Source organism: Lampetra fluviatilis, chromosome 17 (assembly GCF_964198595.1).
Source record: "Lampetra fluviatilis chromosome 17, kcLamFluv1.1, whole genome shotgun sequence".
Lineage (NCBI taxonomy): Eukaryota > Metazoa > Chordata > Hyperoartia > Petromyzontiformes > Petromyzontidae > Lampetra > Lampetra fluviatilis.
In genome coordinates, this window is record NC_136291.1 from 6,286,695 (window position 1) to 6,308,662 (window position 21,968).

General features: G+C 46.9%; 1 protein-coding gene across 10 annotated transcripts in view; it reads left to right on the plus strand.

The window, feature by feature from the left end:
• Positions 1 to 21,968, plus strand: part of LOC144936880 (uncharacterized) — an 86,775-nt gene that overhangs the window by 54,347 nt on the left and 10,460 nt on the right. For 5 of the 10 annotated variants that reach the window (XM_078864075.1, XM_078864079.1, XM_078864080.1 and 2 more), the window contains exons 16-31: positions 83 to 169; positions 719 to 784; positions 1,719 to 1,766; positions 1,874 to 1,960; positions 2,529 to 2,594; positions 3,393 to 3,440; positions 3,971 to 4,057; positions 5,076 to 5,123; positions 5,411 to 5,458; positions 5,566 to 5,652; positions 5,892 to 5,939; positions 6,408 to 6,455; positions 7,123 to 7,230; positions 8,274 to 8,321; positions 15,423 to 15,581; positions 19,638 to 19,703. In XM_078864075.1, coding sequence (XP_078720201.1) covers positions 83 to 169; positions 719 to 784; positions 1,719 to 1,766; positions 1,874 to 1,960; positions 2,529 to 2,594; positions 3,393 to 3,440; positions 3,971 to 4,057; positions 5,076 to 5,123; positions 5,411 to 5,458; positions 5,566 to 5,652; positions 5,892 to 5,939; positions 6,408 to 6,455; positions 7,123 to 7,230; positions 8,274 to 8,321; positions 15,423 to 15,581; positions 19,638 to 19,703 — 1,149 coding nt within the window. The remainder of the gene's footprint in view (positions 1 to 82; positions 170 to 718; positions 785 to 1,718; positions 1,767 to 1,873; positions 1,961 to 2,528; positions 2,595 to 3,392; positions 3,441 to 3,970; positions 4,058 to 5,075; positions 5,124 to 5,410; positions 5,459 to 5,565; positions 5,653 to 5,891; positions 5,940 to 6,407; positions 6,456 to 7,122; positions 7,231 to 8,273; positions 8,322 to 15,422; positions 15,582 to 19,637; positions 19,704 to 21,968) is intronic. The other 5 variants (XM_078864083.1, XM_078864084.1, XM_078864076.1 and 2 more) reach the window with 5 other exon arrangements.

Below are 21,968 nucleotides of genomic sequence, written 5' to 3' on the forward strand. Positions count from 1 at the left end.
TTACCATTCATTTACTTTTTTTCTGCCACAGTAAAGAGACAGAGCTTAGGCGTGTTACTGAGCGGGTCGTCTGTGCGAGCAGGCCGGAGGAAAGACGAGCGAGAAAGTGGAGAGCAGCACCACGGCGGACACCAAGCAGAATCCCGTCAGCAAGTTCTTCCGAGAGCTGGTAACAGGGCCCCCATGGCTCCCCTCGTGCTTTTGCACCCCGGTTCTCAAACCACCACCGACACCATCTCCTTAGAAGGACCGATTGGCAGAATAACGACCCGTATTCGTAATGAGGGTACCGACTCAATTGAGGGACCTCTTTTTTTTTTCAAGAGATTTGTCCGCAACCCTAAGATGGAAACAAATACGGCAAAGACTAGACGCTCCCATTGTGTAGACAAGACTCGCAGAAAGATTTTTTCGGCGAGGAAAAAAATTACGCAACGCAATTATAAACAGTGGAAGCTGGATACGAGCACACCTGATGTAAACACTGTTCTGATATAAGCAACACATTCATATGTTACACTGGTGGAGGGAAGACGATGGGCAACTTCCGATGCCCGCGCACTACTTCAGATACAAGCACAGGTGCTCTTGCTCCCTGCGGGGGTTGCTTATGTCCCTTTTAAATAATGTAACATTAAATATTCATACAATACATGTCCATTCCAAAGCACACCGGCACAAGAGCATCCCCTCACACACCCTGTCGATGTGTCCACAGTCCATCAAGGACGACAGCTCCACAAAGGACGACAATTCTGCCAAGGAGAAGCAGGCCAAGGCTGAGGTGAGGCCACGATATCTAAATGCCACCATCGCCACAAACTCGTGATCTCACATGGCACCACGACGCCACAATGTGCACAACTTTACAAACACTGCTGCTGGAGTGTCAGGTAAAGGCAAGCCTCCTGTACGTGACGTCATACGCTCGTGAACTCAACCGCTGACAGATTAATTCGCTGTGCACCATCTTCATGTTAGAATTGTGTTGTGTTGAGCGTGACATGAATGTTAAATTACGACGATAGTGACGATGACTACGATCAAAAGCACCCTGAATGTGCCAGATCCCGTCAAATCTCGGAACCTAAGCAGATTTGAGCCTGGTTTGGACTTGGATGGGTGACCGCCAGGGCGTCGGCTATAAGATGTGGCCAGGATATGGAAATGTTCAGTGTCACCCCTTAAAATCACCATAAAATACACACACGGAGTTATATTTTCGTAAATCCTATTACCAGTTGCAACCTTCGGGTGTCCATATGAAAATATGAAAATGTTGAGTAATTTTGCACAATCGATCTTCATGTAAATATTCATTAATTGGCCGATAATTATCGGCCAATATAATGAATGAGCGAATTAATTAATTGGCCGATAATTAATAACACCTCAGTGTGTAGAGCACCATAGAGCTGGGCTGGGGTGGGTGGGGGGGGAGAGCCCTCTCTCTCTTCGAGAGTGAGCGAATGACTGTGCGTTGCTTTACAAGTTGAAATTATGGTTCATTGTATGTATGTATGCTGAACTTCTTTTGCACCGTACATAGCCAACTGTACTAATCGGAGGTGCGGATTATAACTATTTTTTAAAAGGAGTAATCTTCCCACGATTTGCAAATAGCCCCCGCAATTGTGTTAAGAGAAGATATTCGTCTGTATATTTAGGTGTGAAGTTGACAAACTGAGATTTTAACGCAATCCTTGCGCTTGTGTCAGCAGCCCAAAAAGGAGGAGCCGGGCAAAAAGGCAGACGTCGCAGCCGAGGTGAGGCCTAACCCTAAATCAGTCGTTACCATTCATTTACTTTTTTTCTGCCACAGTAAAGAGACAGAGCTTAGGCGTGTTACTGAGCGGGTCGTCTGTGCGAGCAGGCCGGAGGAAAGACGAGCGAGAAAGTGGAGAGCAGCACCACGGCGGACACCAAGCAGAATCCCGTCAGCAAGTTCTTCCGAGAGCTGGTAACAGGGCCCCCATGGCTCCCCTCGTGCTTTTGCACCCCGGTTCTCAAACCACCACCGACACCATCTCCTTAGAAGGACCGATTGGCAGAATAACGACCCGTATTCGTAATGAGGGTACCGACTCAATTGAGGGACCTCTTTTTTTTTGCAAGAGATTTGTCCGCAACCCTAAGATGGAAACAAATACGGCAAAGACTAGACGCTCCCATTGTGTAGACAAGACTCGCAGAAAGATTTTTTCGGCGAGGAAAAAAATTACGCAACGCAATTATAAACAGTGGAAGCTGGATACGAGCACACCTGATGTAAACACTGTTCTGATATAAGCAACACATTCATATGTTACACTGGTGGAGGGAAGGCGATGGGCAACTTCCGATGCCCGCGCACTACTTCAGATACAAGCACAGCTGGTCTTGCTCCCAGCGGGGGTTGCTTATGTCCCTTTTTTTTCACGGTATTAAAAATAAATAATGTAACATTAAATATTCATACAATACATGTCCATTCCAAAGCACACCGGCACAAGAGCATCCCCTCACACACCCTGTCGATGTGTCCACAGTCCATCAAGGACGACAGCTCCACAAAGGACGACAATTCTGCCAAGGAGAAGCAGGCCAAGGCTGAGGTGAGGCCACGATATCTAAATGCCACCATCGCCACAAACTCGTGATCTCACATGGCACCACGACGCCACAATGTGCACAACTTTACAAACACTGCTGCTGGAGTGTCAGGTAAAGGCAAGCCTCCTGTACGTGACGTCATACGCTCGTGAACTCAACCGCTGACAGATTAATTCGCTGTGCACCATCTTCATGTTAGAATTGTGTTGTGTTGAGCGTGACATGAATGTTAAATTACGACGATAGTGATGATGACTACGATCAAATGTGCCGGATCCCATCAAATCTCGGAACCTAAGCAGATTTGAGCCTGGTTTGTACTTGGATGGGTGACCGCCAGGGCGTTGGCTATAAGATGTGGTCAAGAAATGGAAATGTTCAGTGTCACCCCTTAAAATCACCATAAAATACACACACGGAGTTATATTTTCGTAAATCCTGTTACTAGTTACAACCTTCGGGTGTCCATATGAAAATGTTTATTAATTTTGCACAATCGATCTTCATGTAAGTATTCATTAATTGGCGTCTCTCTCTTCGAGAGTGAGCGAATGACTGTGCGGTGCTTTACAAGTTGAAATTATGATTCATTGTATGTATGTATGCTGAACTTCTTTTGCACCGTACATAGCCAACTGTACTAATCGGAGGTGCGGATTATAACTCTTTTTGAAAAGGGGTAATTTTCCCACGATTTGCAAATATCCCCCGCAATTGTGTTAAGAGAAGATATTCTTCTGTATATTTAGGTGTGAAGTAGCCAAACTGAGATTTTAACGCAATCCTTGCGGTTGTGTCAGCAGCCCAAAAAGGAGGAGCCGGGCAGAAAAGCAGACGTCGCAGCCGAGGTGAGGCCTAACCCTAAATTAGTCGTTACAATTCATTTACTTTATTTCTGCCACAGTAAAGAGACAGAGCTTAGGCGTGTTACTGAGTGGGTCGTCTGTGCTGCAAAGTTTGGTAGTACATGTTGTTTACGTCGTTTATTGTGAAAATTCGGTCACAGTTCCTATGACCTGCACTGTTTCATTGCTTTTCTGGCTTTATTTTGGTGATTTTCGATAAGTTTTTTGGTTTGGCCATGTTTGTTTGTTGTAGTACAGAGTTAGACTGATGGCCTTAATCTAAGTTGTCTTGTGGTTGTTGTTGTTTGACTTGCATCCCACTGGGATTTTTGCACATTTTTGTGTACGGTGCTTTTTGCTGCAATATTTTGCTGTCTTTTCTTGGATTTTCTGTTTGCATTCAGTCACATGGTCACTTTAAGATGTTTTTTGTTCATGTTTTTGTTTTTTGTTTGTTGCGGTTGCACCCGATTCAAGAGCCGAATGGCTCACAGGGCTACACCTAATAAATGAACTTGAACTTGTGCGAGCAGGCCGGAGGAAAGACGAGCGAGAAAGTGGAGAGCAGCACCACGGCGGACACCAAGCAGAATCCAGTCAATAATTTCTTCCGACGGCTGGTAACGTAACCGGCGCTACGTCTCCCCACTGGACACTGGCCTCGGCATTGCCTGCACCGGCACACAGGCTGCTTCGTACCGCACGTGACTATGGCTGTAACTTTGTCACGGAGGTCACGGTGGTTACGGAAGTCGTGAATTTGTACAAAGTCCGTGGAATCTTAGCATTGGCCGTAAGAACATGCTAGATTTGGCGCCTCTTTTATTACGTAAAAAAAATGCGCTGATAGCAGCGTGGTAATATGTTTAAAAAACATATTTTTTATTACAAAATTACTTGGTTTTAATTTGTATGGATGTTTTAACAGTTATTTCAATGAAGAAAAACATTTGATTTGATTTTCAAAAGCTAATTCTAGATGGGGCACTGCCACACCTCAGCTGCCAATTTGACTAAGAATGACTGTGCCAACGATGTAGCTGTAGGCATAGCCACCTCACAGCACCCATACGGGCTCCCTGTCTCCCGGTGAATCCACACACAGCGCCAAAAACAAAGATCTCCCATATAGCCTTAAACAGACTGTTGGATCAAATGCTGTTAGCGAGCACCGATTAAGACCGGCACGGCATTCAAAGGGGGTAGGTGGCCAGCCTAACTCCCAGCTGCCTTTGTCTCCCCAGTGGTGATGTTTTAGACACCACACCAGGTACTCATTTAAGGCTGAATCGACCTACGGGAGGCCAAGGACTGGTTCACATAATCATAACTAGTATTGGCCATGAGCGGGAATCAAACTCGGGTCACCGGGTTCAAATGTGCAGCATGCTAACTGCTGCACTACCGCTCCCCACAGCACACACACACACAGCACACACACACACACAGCAGACACACAGCATACACACAGCACACACACAGCACACACACAGCACACACACACACACACAGCACACACACAGCACACACACAGCACACACACAGCACACACACAGCACACACACAGCACACACACAGCACACACAGCACACACACACAGCTCCTCCTCCTCACCATGTCTTGTCAATGTACCCACAGTCCATGAAGACTGATGAACCCAGCAAGGACACGCAGTCAAAAGCGGAGGTAAGGACAATTCCTAAGCCGACAAAGACACAACTGCATCATGTTACACCAACCCATAACTAACTCGCATTACCGCCAAGCACTGCACACCACCAGAGTGAGTGAATGCCGTGCGGGGCATTACAAGTTGAAATTATGATTCATAATAACTATCGGTGAAAAATGGGTAATCTTCCCCCTATTTGCAAATAGCCCCCCGCAATTGTGTTAAGAGAACAGGTTGGTCTGCATGTTCAGGTGTGACGTAACCAACTGAGATTTTAAAACAATCCTTGCGGTTGTGTCAGCAGCCCAAGAAAGGAGAGCCGGACAGTAAGACGGACGTCGCAGCCGAGGTGAGGCCAAACCCTGAATCATTCTTCGCCATTCAGTTACTTCCTTTCTGCCAGAGTGAAGAATCGGAGCTTAGGCGTGTGACCGAGCGAGTCTTCTGTGCGTGCAGGCCGGAGGAAAGACGAGCGAGAAAGTGGAGACCAGCACCACGGCGGAGACCAAGCAGAATCCCGTGAACAATTTCTTCCGACGGCTGGTAACGAAAACCGGCGCTATATCTGTCCACATGACACCGGCCTCGACATTCCCTGCACCGGCACACAGGGTGCTTCATACCGAATGTGACTATGGCTGTGACTTTGTCGCAGAGGTCACGGTGGTTATGGAAGTTTGAACAAAGTTCATGGAATCTTGGCATTGGCTGTAGGAACACATGAGATCTGTCGCTTCCTTTTTTGCGTCTTCTCCTCACCGAGCCTGCCAATGTACCCACAGTCCATGAAGACCGATGAGCCCAGCAAGGACACGCAGTCGAAAGCGGAGGTAAGGACAACTCCTAAGCAGCCAAAGACACAACTACATCATGTTACATCACCTGATAACAACTCACATTACCGCCATGCACTGCAACCCACCAAATCAATGCCCTGACTTCACACTGACGGTAACAGGGCATGTGACAAATTTGCCTCGCACCACCTTCCCAGAAATTTGATGAATTGTCACGATTAATAGTAGCGATTCGAATCAAGCACAATAATTGATTCTCAAAACTCGAAGCGTGACTGTGAATAACCAAGATTAATTGTATTGCTGGGGAGAAGGATGACTCAAGACTTGTATAATTAAAATCAGACAACACACCCCACACATCTATGACAATGGACTACTCAACCACAACTAGAATTAATAATCTCGCTCACTTACGCCGTCATTGAAACAGTCTTGCTTGGGTAAGTTGGACTTTGGAAAGTCGAGGTCGTAAAGCAATTGCGATGAATGTGCTGACAGGCCAAGAAAGTGGAGCCGGGCAGTGAGGCAGAGAAGGCTGGAGCACAGGTGAGAGAAATGCAACGTCACACCCACATGCTATCCAAAGTGGTTATTCAGGATCAGAACCCTCACATTCTTAGATAACCCTACAACCATAAACTGCACTGTACTAAGGAACATTAATCCTATGGTTCTCTGCCACTTCTCTTTTAGAGCCCCAAATACCTGAAATTCCAATCGCTTCAAAAGCGCCCTCAGTTACTTTATAATCTAAATCACAAAGGGGATGCTAAATTGTCGATTCTTTATGATAACGTCACTTCATATATCCTTGTCTGTGTTTACATGTTAGAAATATATTGCTAATTTAAATTTAATATTTTTTAATATTATATGAATATGTACTGATATGTACTAAAGTGCTGTCTGTTGCTATGTTACTGGAACATAATTGTGTAATTGGACTACGATCAGTCAAAAAATAATCTCCCAGAGCTGACTTGTACAACACGGGATTTATTATTGAATGTTGATTCATGTTTGTGCATAATTTTAGAATTCTCTTGCAACACACGGTTGTTTTTGTTTTTATTTATTTTTGCCTTTCGTTATTTTGGTGACCTATATCACCACAATGAACTTGAAACCCTGAAGGTGATATCTCTTCGAGGATTTTTTTGTTTATTCGTAATGAGTTTGATGGGCTATTATCTCGTTTTATGGTGGTCAAAAGTTGGGTCTTCGTCTTAAGCAGGCAAAGGAGGTGGCCAACAAAACAGAAGGAGGTACCAAGCCCTCTGAGAGCAAAGATAACGCCTTCTCAAAGTTATTCTCTCAAATAGTGAGTGGAACGACGCACCACCACCACCGTCACCACCACCGCCACCGCTACCCCCACCGCACGCCACTTCTCACCACTCGTATCGCGCACCACTCACACCCGCTTCCACAGCAGCGGCGGGGAGCCTGACGTCCGCAACTTCGTTTCATACGGCCTGCAGCTACATGAGGTCGAACACTTCGAAATAGCTCGCAAACAATATCTATCATACTGTTAGGTTTTTTTTTCGGTAAAGTCACGTAGGCAAAAATAAATGAACAAGTAAATAAATAAATATATATATTTTACCTACGTGACTTTACCAAAAAAAACCTAACAGTATGATTCCTTGCAGTCACGAAAGCTTCAAATCTAGAATATCTATCAGTCACTGCTAGGATCTTAGCTGCACTGATCGGGTACTCGAGGGCGAAATATTTTCAACCTGCGTGTCTAATTTTGGTGAGCTCGGTCAGTAATGACAATGCGAGGGAGTCTCTACGTTCCATCGGCACGCACGTTATATGATGCGTTATGAATGGATACCATGAAGGTGTGTGTTAATAATGTGCGGCCCTGTGTCAACCAGATCAGTATTTTAACCATAAATTCTCATGCATAAAAACAATTACACGTTGAAAAATAATAACAATAAAACAAAGGATAACATCAACTAATTCCAAGCTTCCAAGACAGCAACCGTCATTTCGATGGGCAGCCAATAGTCGAAGTAGCTTGGCCAAGGTATTTGAAAAAACTATTCGGTGCTCAGTAAGGAAAAGGTTCCCCACCCCTGCTGGAACAACAAACACGTCCCATCACACCGTGCATCGTACAGGAAACACGTCCCATCACACCGCGCATTGTACAACAAACACGTCTCATCACATCGCGCCTTGTATAGGAAACACATCTCATCACACCGTGTATCGTACAGGAAACACATCCCATCACACCGCACATTGTACAAGAAACACGTCCCATCACACCGTGCATTGTACAGGAAACACGTCCCATCGCATAGGCGTCACCCTCACCGGCTTTGCGTGAAATTGTCCCCCCAGACCAAGAAGGAGGACGACAGCGACAAAGCCAAGAAGACAAAAGCAGAGGTGAGAGAATTGGGACGAAGCTACCAAATGCCGTCTCACTCCGGCGCGCACGACCGCCGGCGTAGTTCACGGGGTCACAAGCAGTTCTCGCTGCCACCGCTGACGGCTCTGATGATGCCCTCCTTGAGCTCGGCAGTTTTACTTTGTAGGACATTGGCAGTCGACGACGATAACAGATTCTGCTCCATTCACTATCTATATATATAAAATCGCAAATCTGTCTGTCTGTCTGTGTGTGTGTCTGTGTGTCGCCGGACCATACGCAGTTTCATTGGACGGCGGTTGCCCCTGGCAACAGGTAGCGACGCATTCGCTGCCGGGTGGACGCCATTTTTAATTCCCGTTAAAAATATGCGCACGCATTTGTGGTATAAACTCGATATACCCAGCGTTGCCCGGGGGGGAAATACATTTAAAATCTTATGAAAACTTTCAAACATTACATACCAATGAAAAAACAACTGTGTAATTACTTTTAAACCCGACGTGCCAAGAATCGATTCTCTGAATCGCGCAAAGGAATCGAAGGCTGTAGATTCCTTTAGATTCGGACGATTCCCGTTTACTATAAGTTGGTTAAAGTCGATATAAACTGCTACGAACGGGAAATATCCCGCGTTGACCGGGGCAAAAATGTAATTAAAAACTCCAGAAAAAATAAAAAAATAAAATAACAATGAAAATGAAACTCTATCATTCAAAATGTAAACCCCCAACATGCCAGGAATCGATTCTTTGAATCGCACAAAGGACTAATCGAAGGTTGTAAATTACTTTAGGATCGCGCTTCCTGTTTAATATAAGTTGCTTATAGAGTTGATATAAACTGCTACGAATGGGAAATATCCGGCGTTGACTGGGGCAAAAATATAATGGTGAGGGCGGTTGTGAGTGGCGATTGTGAGTGGTGATTAGTGAGTGGTGAGGGGATGTTGAGTGGTGAGGGTGAGTGGTGAGGGTGAGTGGTGAGGGTGAGTGTTGAGGGTGAGTGGTGAGTGGTGATTGGTGAGGGTGTGATTGGTGAGGATGAGTGGTGAGGGAGAGTGGTGAGGGAGAGTGGTGAGGGTGAATGGTGAGGGTGAGTGGTGAGTGGTGAGGGTGAGTGTTGAGGGTGAGTGGTGAGTGGTGATTGGTGAGCGTGTCATTGGTGAGGATGAGTGGTGAGGGAGAGTGGTGAGGGAGAGTGGTGAGGGTGAATGGTGAGGGTGAGTGGTGAGGGTGAGTGTTGAGGGTGAGTGGGGAGTGGTGATTGGTGAGGGTGTGATTGGTGAGGATGAGTGGTGAGGGAGAGTGGTGAGGGAGAGTGGTGAGGGAGAGTGGTGAGGGTGAATGGTGAGGGTGAGTGGTGAGTGGTGAGGGTGTGTATATATGTAAGGTTATTAAGAAATATATTTTTCACCCGGGCAACGCCGGGTACTTATGCTAGTATACTGTAAAATTAAAGTATTATTATCTCAGCCTCATGACCAAACTGACAATGTCATTAGCGAATCAGGTCGCCACTTTTTCCACCACAGACCACACCCAGGCATATTTCTCAGTGTAGGTCTGTCATAACTGTGCAGTACACTGTTTAAAGTTCAACACAAGACTGGTACCAGATCTCGGTACAAACCCATTCCTGCCAGCTGAATACAGATGCCAATTCCCAGACTGTCTAGGAATTAGCATCGAAGCAATAATAGATTAAATGTTTATTTCATTAGCCAATAAATGCAACTCTAAAATACAGTCATTATTTATGTATGTATGTTGAACTTCTTTCACGCCGTACATAGCCAACCGTGCTAATCGGATGTGCCAGGGAAGGAACAAAAAAGAAACACAAAAAAGGCAGTTTCTAAAGAAATTCGTTTTCAATTTAGATCTCTCCACTGCAGGACAAAGCCCCTCCCCATGCCGTCGGCCTCTCCCACGCTCCTGCAATGTAACAATCCACCTACCACCCACACACCTTTTGCACGAGCTCATCTCATCACTCCATCTTCGTGCCGGACGTCCTGGCTGCCACGTCGTCATTAGTTTCGACCACCGGCCGTGATCTCTCTTAGCGACGTGCAGATGCCCAAGCCCACTCGCCCTTCTTGGCGGTAGTACTCAGTCATCGTGTCGACTGAGCCGTGGCCTTATTTTCTTGGAGGGGCTGCCGACAGAAATTGGTTCCTCTGAAGGTCACTGCTGTGCCACCCACTCCTGAGTCAACAGGCAACAGCAGGACTCTGCACTTGAGCACAAGAGCACTTGGCTCCTAAGAGCGCGAGCTGCACGCGGAATATTTATCAGCGTTTAATAGAAACAACACAATGTGCAATCTGCTGCACACGGGCGAGTGGGTCTAACTAAGATGTAATTAATGTGTCGCCCATACAAGTGTCTTTGACTGTGTGCGCGTGTGCGTGTGTGTGTGCGTGCGTATGCGCACGGGAGAAGCGGTAGTGTAGTGGTAAGCGCACTGCGCTATGAGCCTGTCAATCTGGGTTCGATTCCCGCTCACAGCCACCATCAGTGACGATTATCTTTGTGTGCACGTGCATGTTTTGTGTGTGTGTATGTGTGCTTTGTAAACATCAGCGCTGGGGAGACAAAGCTGGCTAAATGTGGTCCTGGCCACACCACCCTCTTGAATGCCATGATGACAGTCTTCAAAGATGTTTGCCAGCAGCATTGTATTTCGCAGCCTGTGTAGACTATATGGGGGGGACCTTTGTCCTCCTGTGTGGGCATGTGGGGAGCAGTGGCGTGGTGGTTTTAGAACTGCGCCACGAACCCAGCGACCTGGGTTCGATGCTTGGCCTTGTCTAACTTCAGTGGAGAGTGATATCCCAGAGGGTCCTAGGTCTCCCCCTAGGTTGACTCAACCTAAACTCAATATCTAGTTGCAGTGTATAAACGTCGGCTCTGGGGAGACAGAGGCACCCGGTGCTGGCCACACCATCACTCATGTGTCATTCTGGTCAAAACATGTGCTCGCCAACAGCACTTGCCCGACTTTCTGATTATTATACAGGTGGGAATCTGTCTTTGTGCATGTGTGTGTGTATGTTTGTTAGGGAGCGGTTAGCACGCTTGCACTACGAACCCGGCGACCCGAAAATGATTCCCGCTCAACGCCAACACCACCAGTGACGATTATCTAAACCGGTCCTAGGCCTCCCCTAGGTCGACTCAGCCTCAAATGAGTACCTGGTGTGATGTGTAAAGATCTTTACTATGGAGACAAAGGCGTGCCGGGCGTGGTGCTGGTCACCCCCCCCCCCCCCCCGCATGTCCTGCTGGCCTTAATAGGAGCTCACTAATAGCACTGATTAGGCATATGTGTGCCATTCCCGTGTGTACGTGTGTGCATGTCTGTGCCTGTGTGCACGTGTGTGTGTATGTATTAAACAGTCACCTTTGCTCACTAGTTTCCGCTCCGCACTCAAAACTCGGTGATTTTCCAGAGCTCACCCCACGACCCCTTTAATCTCTCCCTCATAACCGCCGCCCCTACATTTACCTTGTCACATTCTCATTACATGTCTTTCATTCACCCACTCATTCAATCCATTCATCGTCATCATTTACTGTCATCAATTTAGCTTTCACCGAATTCACGCATCGCAGATTTGCGCCCCCCCCACAGGCTCCGCCAGTGGGGGGGGGGGGGGGGTGGCACGTGCCCCACCAATGATCCGATCGAAATCCCTAATTGCGATCGGATCATTGGAGTTTATTAGTAATAAATCGGCATTTTGCGACCCCCACTGCCACTGTGTAGCATATTATTACGTGCCAGGGACTCTATGAGATGATAGGACAATCGTCTGAGTCCGTAATTGGCAATAAGTAACGGCAAAGCAGTTATAAGCGACTCAGAATTGTGCGCAGTTGCGTATAGAGTACACGACTTCCCTGAAGGCATTCACCTTCAGCGAGCGTGATGCCGATCACACAACGCGGTTCGAATTCGACCCACGATCGATGGCTGCGCCATCGCCGCACACGCGTCGAATAAAGGTCCTTACTTACTAACAACTCAAACTTAATTTGGAGCTTTCGTGACTGCAGGAATTATTCTTTGGTTCTTTCGGTAAAGTCACGTATCAAGATAAAATAATAAATAAAATAAAATACTAGCATACGACGTTTCGATTGCAATCATTTTCATTGCTGGAGGGGTTGCCCCCCCTACCTGAAAATCCTGGCTCCGCCATTGCCCTCCACCCATTGCTTCCTCTCATCTATTTCATTCACCTTGTCTCCACCGTTGTATTCCTATGTACCACTCTTAATTCTGTGCAAAGCGCCTTGCACAATGCGCTATCTAATTTTTTTTAAAGATAAAAGTACGTGCGTTCACGTTTGCGCGTGTGTACGAACGCGCTTTTGTATGTGCACGTGCGAGCTCGCATTATTTCACGCGCGAACCGTTCGCTGCAAATGTGTACACGTGTTTGGGACGTCTGCGGTGAATTGTGCTGCTATGAACAAGCGTGCGCGCGTTAGGGTTGTGTGGGAGCGGTAATTTAGCAGTTAGCGCTACGCTGCGCTACGAACCCGGCGACCCGCTCACGGTCAACATCAGTGACGATAATCTGAATCGGTCCTGGGCCTCCCCCTAGGTCGACTCGGCCTCAAATGAGCACCTGGTGTGATGTGTAAACATCACGTGCCATGCCGGCCTTCATAGGTGCTCGCTAACAGCACTTGCCCCAACAGTCTGTTAGAGGCTATACGGGGGATATTTGTCTTCGTGAGGGTTGTGCAAGTTGGTGTGTGCGCTCGTGTTTTGTTGAGCAGCGTCGTCCCCATCGCTGCTGCCTCGTTAACATTCAATTGAGTCATGAGTCATTTTCCATCAGAGTATTTAAAGCATCCTTTGTAAAGCGTTTCACGTGGTGTCATAAATTAAATATATATGTTACACTCTTTGGTTATTTCGGTAAAGTCACGTAGAAAGAAATACAATAATAATATAATACTAATAATAGATTTAAATTAAATAATAATATAACATTTCCTTTCTACGTGACTTTACCGAAAGAACCAAAGAGTAATTCCTTGCAGTCACGAAAGATTCGAATATATGTTACGTTTTTAATTAAAAGATTGTTCACGATTCAGGAAAAAATGGTATTGCGAGAAGATGTTGTTCTTGAAATGTTCAAAGACAATTCTGCTATTAATTCAACTTCACTTATTCTGATGGTTATTGGATAAGGGCACATTTCAAGAATTATATTCAAAACCAGCAGAATCAAATAATCACTTCAGACCCTTACAAGAGCGGCTCTTTAAACGCTTTTTTTTGTTAAACCAATATTCTTCATCTGATTAACAAACTTTCTGTAAAATGGTTTTATGAAATCAAATCCACTGTAATTAGTTTTGAATGTCACCTTCCAGCAGGTGTCTGTCATTTTAAACAGTGGTGGCATTTTCACTCAGTTTTACTGGTAGGAACCTCCTGGTTACACCAGCCCACAGGGGATTATTGTGTCCGTCCGTCGTGTAGGGAGGGGCTGGGTGGGGAGGGTGAGGCTGGGTGGGGAGGGGAGGGTGAGGAGGGGCTGGGTGGGGAGGGTGTGGAGAGGCTGGGTGGGGAGGGTGGGGCTGGGTGGGGGGTGGGAGGGATAGGGCTGGGTGGGGAGGGGCTGGTCACACCGTGGTGCCCTTATGAAACTCAACGTTTAACCTACTCACGCCGGCTTGTGCCCGTCCTCACAGTCGGGCATATTTGCGGAATACACCACGCCGCCGTTGACCCTGGCCATTGACCGAGCAGCCCAACGTTCCTACCAGCTCCCTCCGCAGGAACGTGTTAAATTTGGTCGATGGTGGGATTGGTTGATGGTGGGATGGGGTGATGGCAGTGGGATGGGGCAATAATCGGGGCTGCACACAGGGTAGTAGAGTGAGCCGACCTGCAAATGGGACGTTGGGCCCATTATTCCATCCATCAGCTTGTCTGCAGCGAGTCGCTTGGCCCAGCTGTTGCTTTGTTATGACGTAGCCTTTTCACGCTTCGGTGAGCATTCTAAACCCAATGCCGTTGGCACTTCAAGAGAAACGACGCACCAGATAGCGCACACAAATGCAATTCCAGCAGGTGTCTTGACGATTGGCTACTTTGTACGTTCACGTGCCAGCTTGGGGTAGCTTCGTGTCAGCTACGGCTCCACGTGTTTCCCTGAAAGCGTCGCGCTTTGCCGGGTGATCTCCTGAGGCCTGTGTGCGCATAGAGTTAAGATTTCATGATTTTATCAAAAACGTTGTTTAAAATCGTGACATCGATGGTCTAGAAGTGTTAGTGGTTGTTTTGTGTGTGCGTGCGTGCAGCATCGTGACGGTGTTGAATTTGGACGCTGTATAAATCCAGACTGACTCGTGTCGGTAGCTCGCCCTGTGCTCACACTTACACTACTCTCGTTAAAAATTATTAAACTGTGGCCAGTGATACTGGTGGCATTAACCAGTATGATGATAATGATGACTTATTGAGTAGGTGGCAGAGTTTAGTGATTGATGGCGGTGATTATAATGGATGAGTTCAAATATGTTGATTAATCGGGATTGATGATGATTGTGACAATAAAAATACAATTTTGAATTCATAAAGCATCTAAATACAAAAGCATCTCAAAGTCCTACATTGAACACTTTACATTTTCAAGCAGACAAACAGAAACGCATTAAACTAAGTGCAACAAAATTGGCACAGAGAGAGATATAAAACAAGAGTTGGGTCGTTTAAGCAGAGGTGCAATTCTGCACATCAGCGCCCTGTTATTGAGAATTTAACAGGAAATTTAGTGTTAAACTGTAGATTAAATAGTGATAACAATGACTGACAATCACCATGATGACGACGTTTACGACGATGATGAAGATTGATGACGGTGATAAATAGATTATGGATGGGTTATGGCAGGACGATGATATTATTGAAAGGATGGATAAACAATGGTGATGGATAGATAATGTTTGGATGGATTATGGTGGTGGATGGATGATAAATGGTGATGGTGAATGGAGGACAATGATTGGATGATGTATGATTGATGTATGATGATCATTTTAAAGATGACAATGTTGGCGTCGTTGTTTTGGGGGCAATTTCAGGTGGCCGCTCACAATGGACCACACTCAGCCACCAATGGGAACTCATCCACCAGCGAGGGCTCCCCCTCCAATGGGAGCTCACCAACCATTCGGAGCGTGAGGGCCGGTGGGCTGGATGAGAACCGTGACAAGAGCGTCCTGGGCATGCTGCACCGAGTGGTGAGTAACACTTTGAAGACCCCTCCCCCCCGCGCCCCCTATTCTCCACACCCCTCCCGTCCCTCCCCCACCCCCCGCGCCTTCCCCACCAGCCATCGCCAGTGAGATGAAACAGCCCCATTGCCTTCCGTTGACTGAACGAATGATGCTCTGCGCGCACCTGACATCCCATGGATCTCGTGCATGCGTCACTCGCGAGGCGCGGCCGGTGGGGTTCCTGATGCACTCTCGCCCCTCGGCACCTGTTGCTGTCGAAGGCGTGGGGGACGATTTTGTGGTGACATTGGGCGGCGGTGGTGCGGCGCGGCGCGCGTAACCAGTCAGGGAAGGGGTTAATGAGATGCCGACAACAGACACCCACTCGTGGCCGTTATTGCTGCACTTTATTTTAATCACGTACGTGCATACGTGCGTGTCGAATGTGCAGCTAGCCGTACAGCGCAACGCAACGTGGAATCGAATTACATACGTACTCAATGGCGGAGCCAGGATTTTCAGGTAGGGGGGGGGGGGCAACTCCTCCAGCAATGAAAAATGATAGCAGTTGTTAGTGAGTGAGGACTTGTCCCTTGCTTTGTATTCGCGTGTACGGCGATGGCGCAGACATCGATCGAGGGTCGAATTCGAACCGCGTTGTGTGATCGGCATCGCGCTCGCTGAAGGTGAATGCCTTCAGGGAAGTCGTGTACTCTATACGCAACTGCGCACAATTCTGTGAGTCACTTATAACTGCTTTGCCGTTACTTATTGCCAATTATGGACTCAGACTATTGTCCTATCATCTCATAGAGTCCCTGGCACGTCATAATATGCTACGCAGTGGCAGTGGGGGTCGCAAAATGCCGATTTATTACTAATAAACTCCAATAATCCGATCGAAATGAGGGATTTAGATCGGATCATTGGGGGGGCACGTGCCCCCCCCCCACAGTAAACGTACTTTGCATCAAATACAATGGACACTCCCAATTGTATTTAATATTGCTTCGAAGCGTAGCCGCATCCCGATTCGCTGTCGTTTTACATATCACCGCAATGCATGCATGAGATGCATGCACATTGATGCAATTACGGAATATATTGAGTCGGCAGTTGACAAAGTGCCCCTCCCGTTGTTTTGGTGAATTGTCATTACTTGAACGGTCACAATTCAACGACTCATTAGCTTGAGCATCGTGTGTACCGCAAACCTCTCGCATGTGTTGTCCTTTTCATTTGCTGTGGGCCCTCCCCTCCACTAGCCGCAGGGATACCTTACCATTGGCATGTAATGTGTGCGGGTCCATACGCGCAGAATCCAATGTGTGCACGCTTCCCGATTGTGAATCAATTTTAAATCCACAAAGTGCAGCGTGCCCAACGTGTAATATGTACGCATGAGATGAAGACAAATATCCCCCATGAAGCCTGAAACAGACTGTTGGGGAAAGTGCTGTTAGTCAGCACCGATGAAGGCCGTCACGGCACACATAGGGGGCAGGGGGGGGATGGACAGCACCACACTCAGCCGCCTTTGTCTCCCTAGTGCCGATGTTTACACATCGCAACCAGGTACTCATTTGATACACGAAGCTCGGACCAAGCAAGGTGTTTCGATAAACCACAGCTGAAGAAGCACAGATGCAGACGACAACCAAATGAAGTGACTGGTTTCATCGGGGAATATCTGCAATGAGCAGCATAATGCCATCCTTGGTCAGAAATTAAATGTGTTTCGTGAACCTTGGATACAGCGTCCCTGGACTAAAGCAAAAACTAATTTTACTCTGCCGTATTAATATACTTGGTCTATTTGGTTTCACATTTCTTGCAATTTAATAAGCAGCATTTAATCATTTTATGCAGGTATAGTGTTTGCGTGTGTGTGTGTGTGTGTATGTCAAGTGGGGAGTAATGGCGCGGTGCTTTGCGCTGCGCTCATGGCCAACACCAGTGATGATTATGTGAACCAGTCCTGGCCCTCTCAGCCTCAAATGGGCACCCGGTGTGACGTGTAAACATCGCCACCCACCCCCTCGTGTGCCGTGTCGGCCTTCTTTGGTGCTCACTAATGGTTTGTTAAGGCTACACAGGGGACCTTTGTCCTTGGCTTTGTATATGTACGTCAAACACTTCTCCCTCTTGATTCTTCCCTCGCACTGCTCCACTTTGTAATTCCCTCCCATCGTCCCTGAACCCAACGCTTTTCACCAAGCTCAAGTCAAGGAACGTCGTAATTCGTGTCGACTCCAACTCTCACGGTGCTATTTGTTGCTCGTCGCTTGGCATTTGAAGCCTTTGGGCATGCACTCAGCGACTAAAACATCTGGCTACGCTGGTGCAGCAACAGAGTGCAAAGGTCATGGTTGCGAGTTCAAACCCTGGTGGGAGTTGACTCGGTCCATCGTCTCTCTGGGGTCCATAAAATGAGTACCACTTTGTGGCAAAGTCAACGGTGGTTATCCTATGGATAGACTGGATAGACTCACCTCTGCCATAGGAATGGAGAATTTCCACCACCACAGGCTGTCAACTGGAGATGAGCATCGTCTGAATTGCTCATCCAAAGTCGGAAATCGCTGTGACTTGGGAATGAAATCCCACTCGTGCGACAGTTAGCAGCACGCGAGTTCTTCATGCACGGTCGACACCGCACTGGACCACCAGGAATGCAATTTATTGCCGTTGCAAAAGTAACAGAGGCTATTACCTCCCATGACGGATACACAGCGGAGTGCACGGATAGTTCAAGTTCAAGTTCATTTATTAGGTATAGCCCTGTGAGCCATTTGGCTCTTGAATCGGGTGCAACCGCAACAAACAAAAAACATGTACAAAAAAGATCTTAAAGTGAATATGTGACTAAGTGCAAACAGAAAATCCAAGAAAAGACAGCAAAATATTGCAGAAAAAAAATCACCGTACACCAACGCTGTGTGCAAAAATCCCAGTGGGATGCAAGTCAAACAACCAACAACAACCACAAGACAACTTAGATTAAGGCCATCAGTCTAACTCTGTACTACAACAAACAAACATGGCTAAACCAATACACTTTTCGAAATCACCAAAATAAAGCCATGAAAGCAATGAAACAGTGGTCATAGGATAGACCCGGCACCAGAGTGTTCGCGTTGGGCTAAAATGTAAAGGTCGTTTCTATACCCCGGTGCGCGCGTTCGCGGCTCACACTACAAACTCGTTCTGCGGGGGGCATTTAACCTGCGCGTCAAAGCCGGTCAAACAGGTCGGAGGGCGTGGAGTTACCCACACATTACCCACCGTCCGTCACCATGAAAAAAGATGCAATGGTTCATTCTAAACGCTGGCTTTGATTGCCAATCCACTGCTGTATGAAGGCCTCCCCATGCTGCCTTGTCAGCCATGGAGGTTGTTGGACCAAACTGCAGTCGACGCTTTGTCAGCGTGGCTTGAAGAAGGACCGGTTCAGATAATCGCTCAGCAGCTATGTTAGCCGCGCTTGGAAAGGGAACTCAGTGTTTGCGGGGTTTTACAGCGCGGTGCGCTAACCACTGCGCCACCCCTCCACGATGGCTTCACAGAGACAACAACAATAATAAATTAATAAATCCAGCGACCACAAATATGAATTACTGTAATTGGATCCGAACCTCTTGTGGATTGGTGGTTTACGCAGATTAGCGATGGTCCATTTGATAGCAAAGAAGTGCCTGCAATTACCCCTTAATTGCGGGTAATTAGCGCGTGCTGCTCGCAACGGAAATGCCATGCAGGTGTCATGTGCGGCCACGTGCCGATTTGTATCCCTTTAATTAAGATCGACAGCACCCTTCGTCGGGTCAGCCGCAACTATCAAGGTGTTTTTTTGTTGTTAACATGATTTAAGTGAACCGACGTTATTTTTTATCTCTTCCGAATTACGAGGATTTTTTTGGTATAGATGGTGAAGTCAAGCGTACAAATGTTTTGAGACTCGACGTGGCTTCCGCAAGGGTGAATAAAGGGTTCGCGTTTCGTTGCTTTTAATCTGACTGTGCGTGCGTGCGCGTGTGTGTGTGCGTGTGACGTGTGGCGCGCTGACCTTTTCCCGTGCAGAACAAGAGGAAAGAGAAGAGACAGGAGGTGTTTGGTGGCAACGGTGAACTCATTGGCAACGGAGATGTGAGTACGCGGCCTGATAGCGGCCACGGTCGCAGAGGAGCGATCGGCCCCGCCATGAGGGCGAGTTTCACAAGTTAGGCGACCGCACAGGCAACGTTTCAAAATCTTGATAATTGTTTTTTTACCCTTTTATCTGGCAACAAAACTGACACCTTTTTTTACAAGGAGTCATGTTTACATAGACCACAATACCTGCAGTCATAATGCAAATAAAAAACATAACTCTGATAATGTGCACTGTCCTTGAAGTTGATTGGTCCACACCCGAGACAGCTTTCCTTAGAGCCTAATCTCACAAGGGTTGGACCAGATGACGCCAAAAGGCGCAAAATCTTCACAAAAGTACACGGCGGTGTCAGTTTGGAGTTTTATTTTCTCTACATTGCTCACGTTACCTCACTCGGTTTACTCTGCGTTGTAAAGAAGAGCAATTTCCCCGGAAAAGTCGACCATTATGTACTATTTTCCTTTAAAGGCCATAGTGTTATTGACGAATGTGTCGATGTTGTTGTTGTTACTTGTGCTTGTTTACCACTGCCAACGCAGTTCCACAGAATAATCAGCGAATTAATCGTTTTCTTCAAAGACCGTGTCCCATCCACGCTGTTTGATGTCTGTGAATAACAAGCAAAACATCACCGGAAGAGAATTGCTTAAGACAAGCAACTACAACTAGAGCATTCGTGACACTTTTCAATTACAGGTTGGATTTATATCGCGTCTAAATGCGACCGCAACTAGAGATGCCGTATATATGTTGAAATTCTTGCGCACCGTACGTATCCAACCGTGCCAATTGGCGGTGCGGGAGAAGGACAACAAGCAGTTCTGCACAGACACATCTGGCATATTCATTTAATGGAAAGAGGCAGTCAGTCACATGGGATGGGGGGCGAACAGGGGCTGGGAGTTTGACAGCAGGGATGGCCGTGGGAACGGAGTTCCCCAGTCAACGGGGGCAGATGAAGAAGTGAACGAGCGACTTCCCAGTGAGTGAAGTTTGGCTGGGCGCTTCGATAGCCTGAATTGCTGGGCCCGGCAGTGCGTGGACGGGTAGTGGAGTGAAAATTCCAGGCTCCAATAAGATGACAGCCTTGCTGTAAAGGGATTGCTGTTTTAAGTTTACGTTCGGCATAATGCTCCGTACATCATGATTGCAGAGGACTGACTGTCCATTTGCCTTGAGGGCACAATGAGACACGGCAAAGTAGACAGCAGTGGACAGAGATGATATTGGACTGCATATCCCTGCTTGTAATCCATAATGTAATCCCAAGTAATCAACTCACCTGTATTAGTGCGAGAGTAATCGTTAACCCTCTTACATTAGCTGCGGATGAAGCTAATGCCGCACATCCTTTGTCCCTGCACCGCTCTTACTATTGAACCGGCATCATTCTACCAAGGCTTTGTCCGCTGATCAGTTATAGGGCGGCATTACTTACACAGTTCTCAGCTGTGGCTCCATTAAGAAGCCTCTGACCCTTGGTAATTCGCAAGACGCTGCGGATTTTTGTTCTCTGCATCATCTTCGAGCCTGCACTCTGTATCGAATTTGTAAGACACAACTAATGCTTTTCAGATATGTCGATCGGCAGAGTGATGCCTTAACAGAACAGAAAGAGAGGCGCTCTCATTACAGATGAGCAATTTGCCGTCTGGATATGTGAACCCATTAAATATGGTGGCAGTGAAAAGTTGACAAATGTTGATAGCGCAGGCGTTTTGACAGTTATAAATTACAGCCAATGTGCAGGGTGTACATCTGTGCTCGTTTAATAATAAAAATTTTTTTAGAGCCTCTTGTCACTCGACTACTGGCTGCTGGCCTTCCCACACAGTGTCAGTCATTGTTCAACTAAACTATTTCAACTATTTTAAAACTATATTTTGCATTTCACCAGCTAAGGCCCACTGAGTTATCCAGCTCTTTTTTCAGAAGCGACCTGGCCACAAACGATAGCTCGATGAAGTGGCTTATCATGTGGGAATTTATAGCAGTCAAATACCCTAAACGCATGTTTCTAAATTTGGAGGGGAAAAAAATGGCTGACCCGGAGAAAAATCCACACGACCACGGGGAGAGGGACATGCAAAACTCCAAATATACAGGCGTCTGGATTGAGATTGAACCCACGACCTCCTGTATGCCAGGCAAGGTAGTTAACATCTTGCCACCGTGGCACTGGTGAAGTGTGTGGGCCCAGGACCGGTTCAGCATCACGTGTACATGTGGTGAGTTGTATACGTAGGAACGTGTACTTT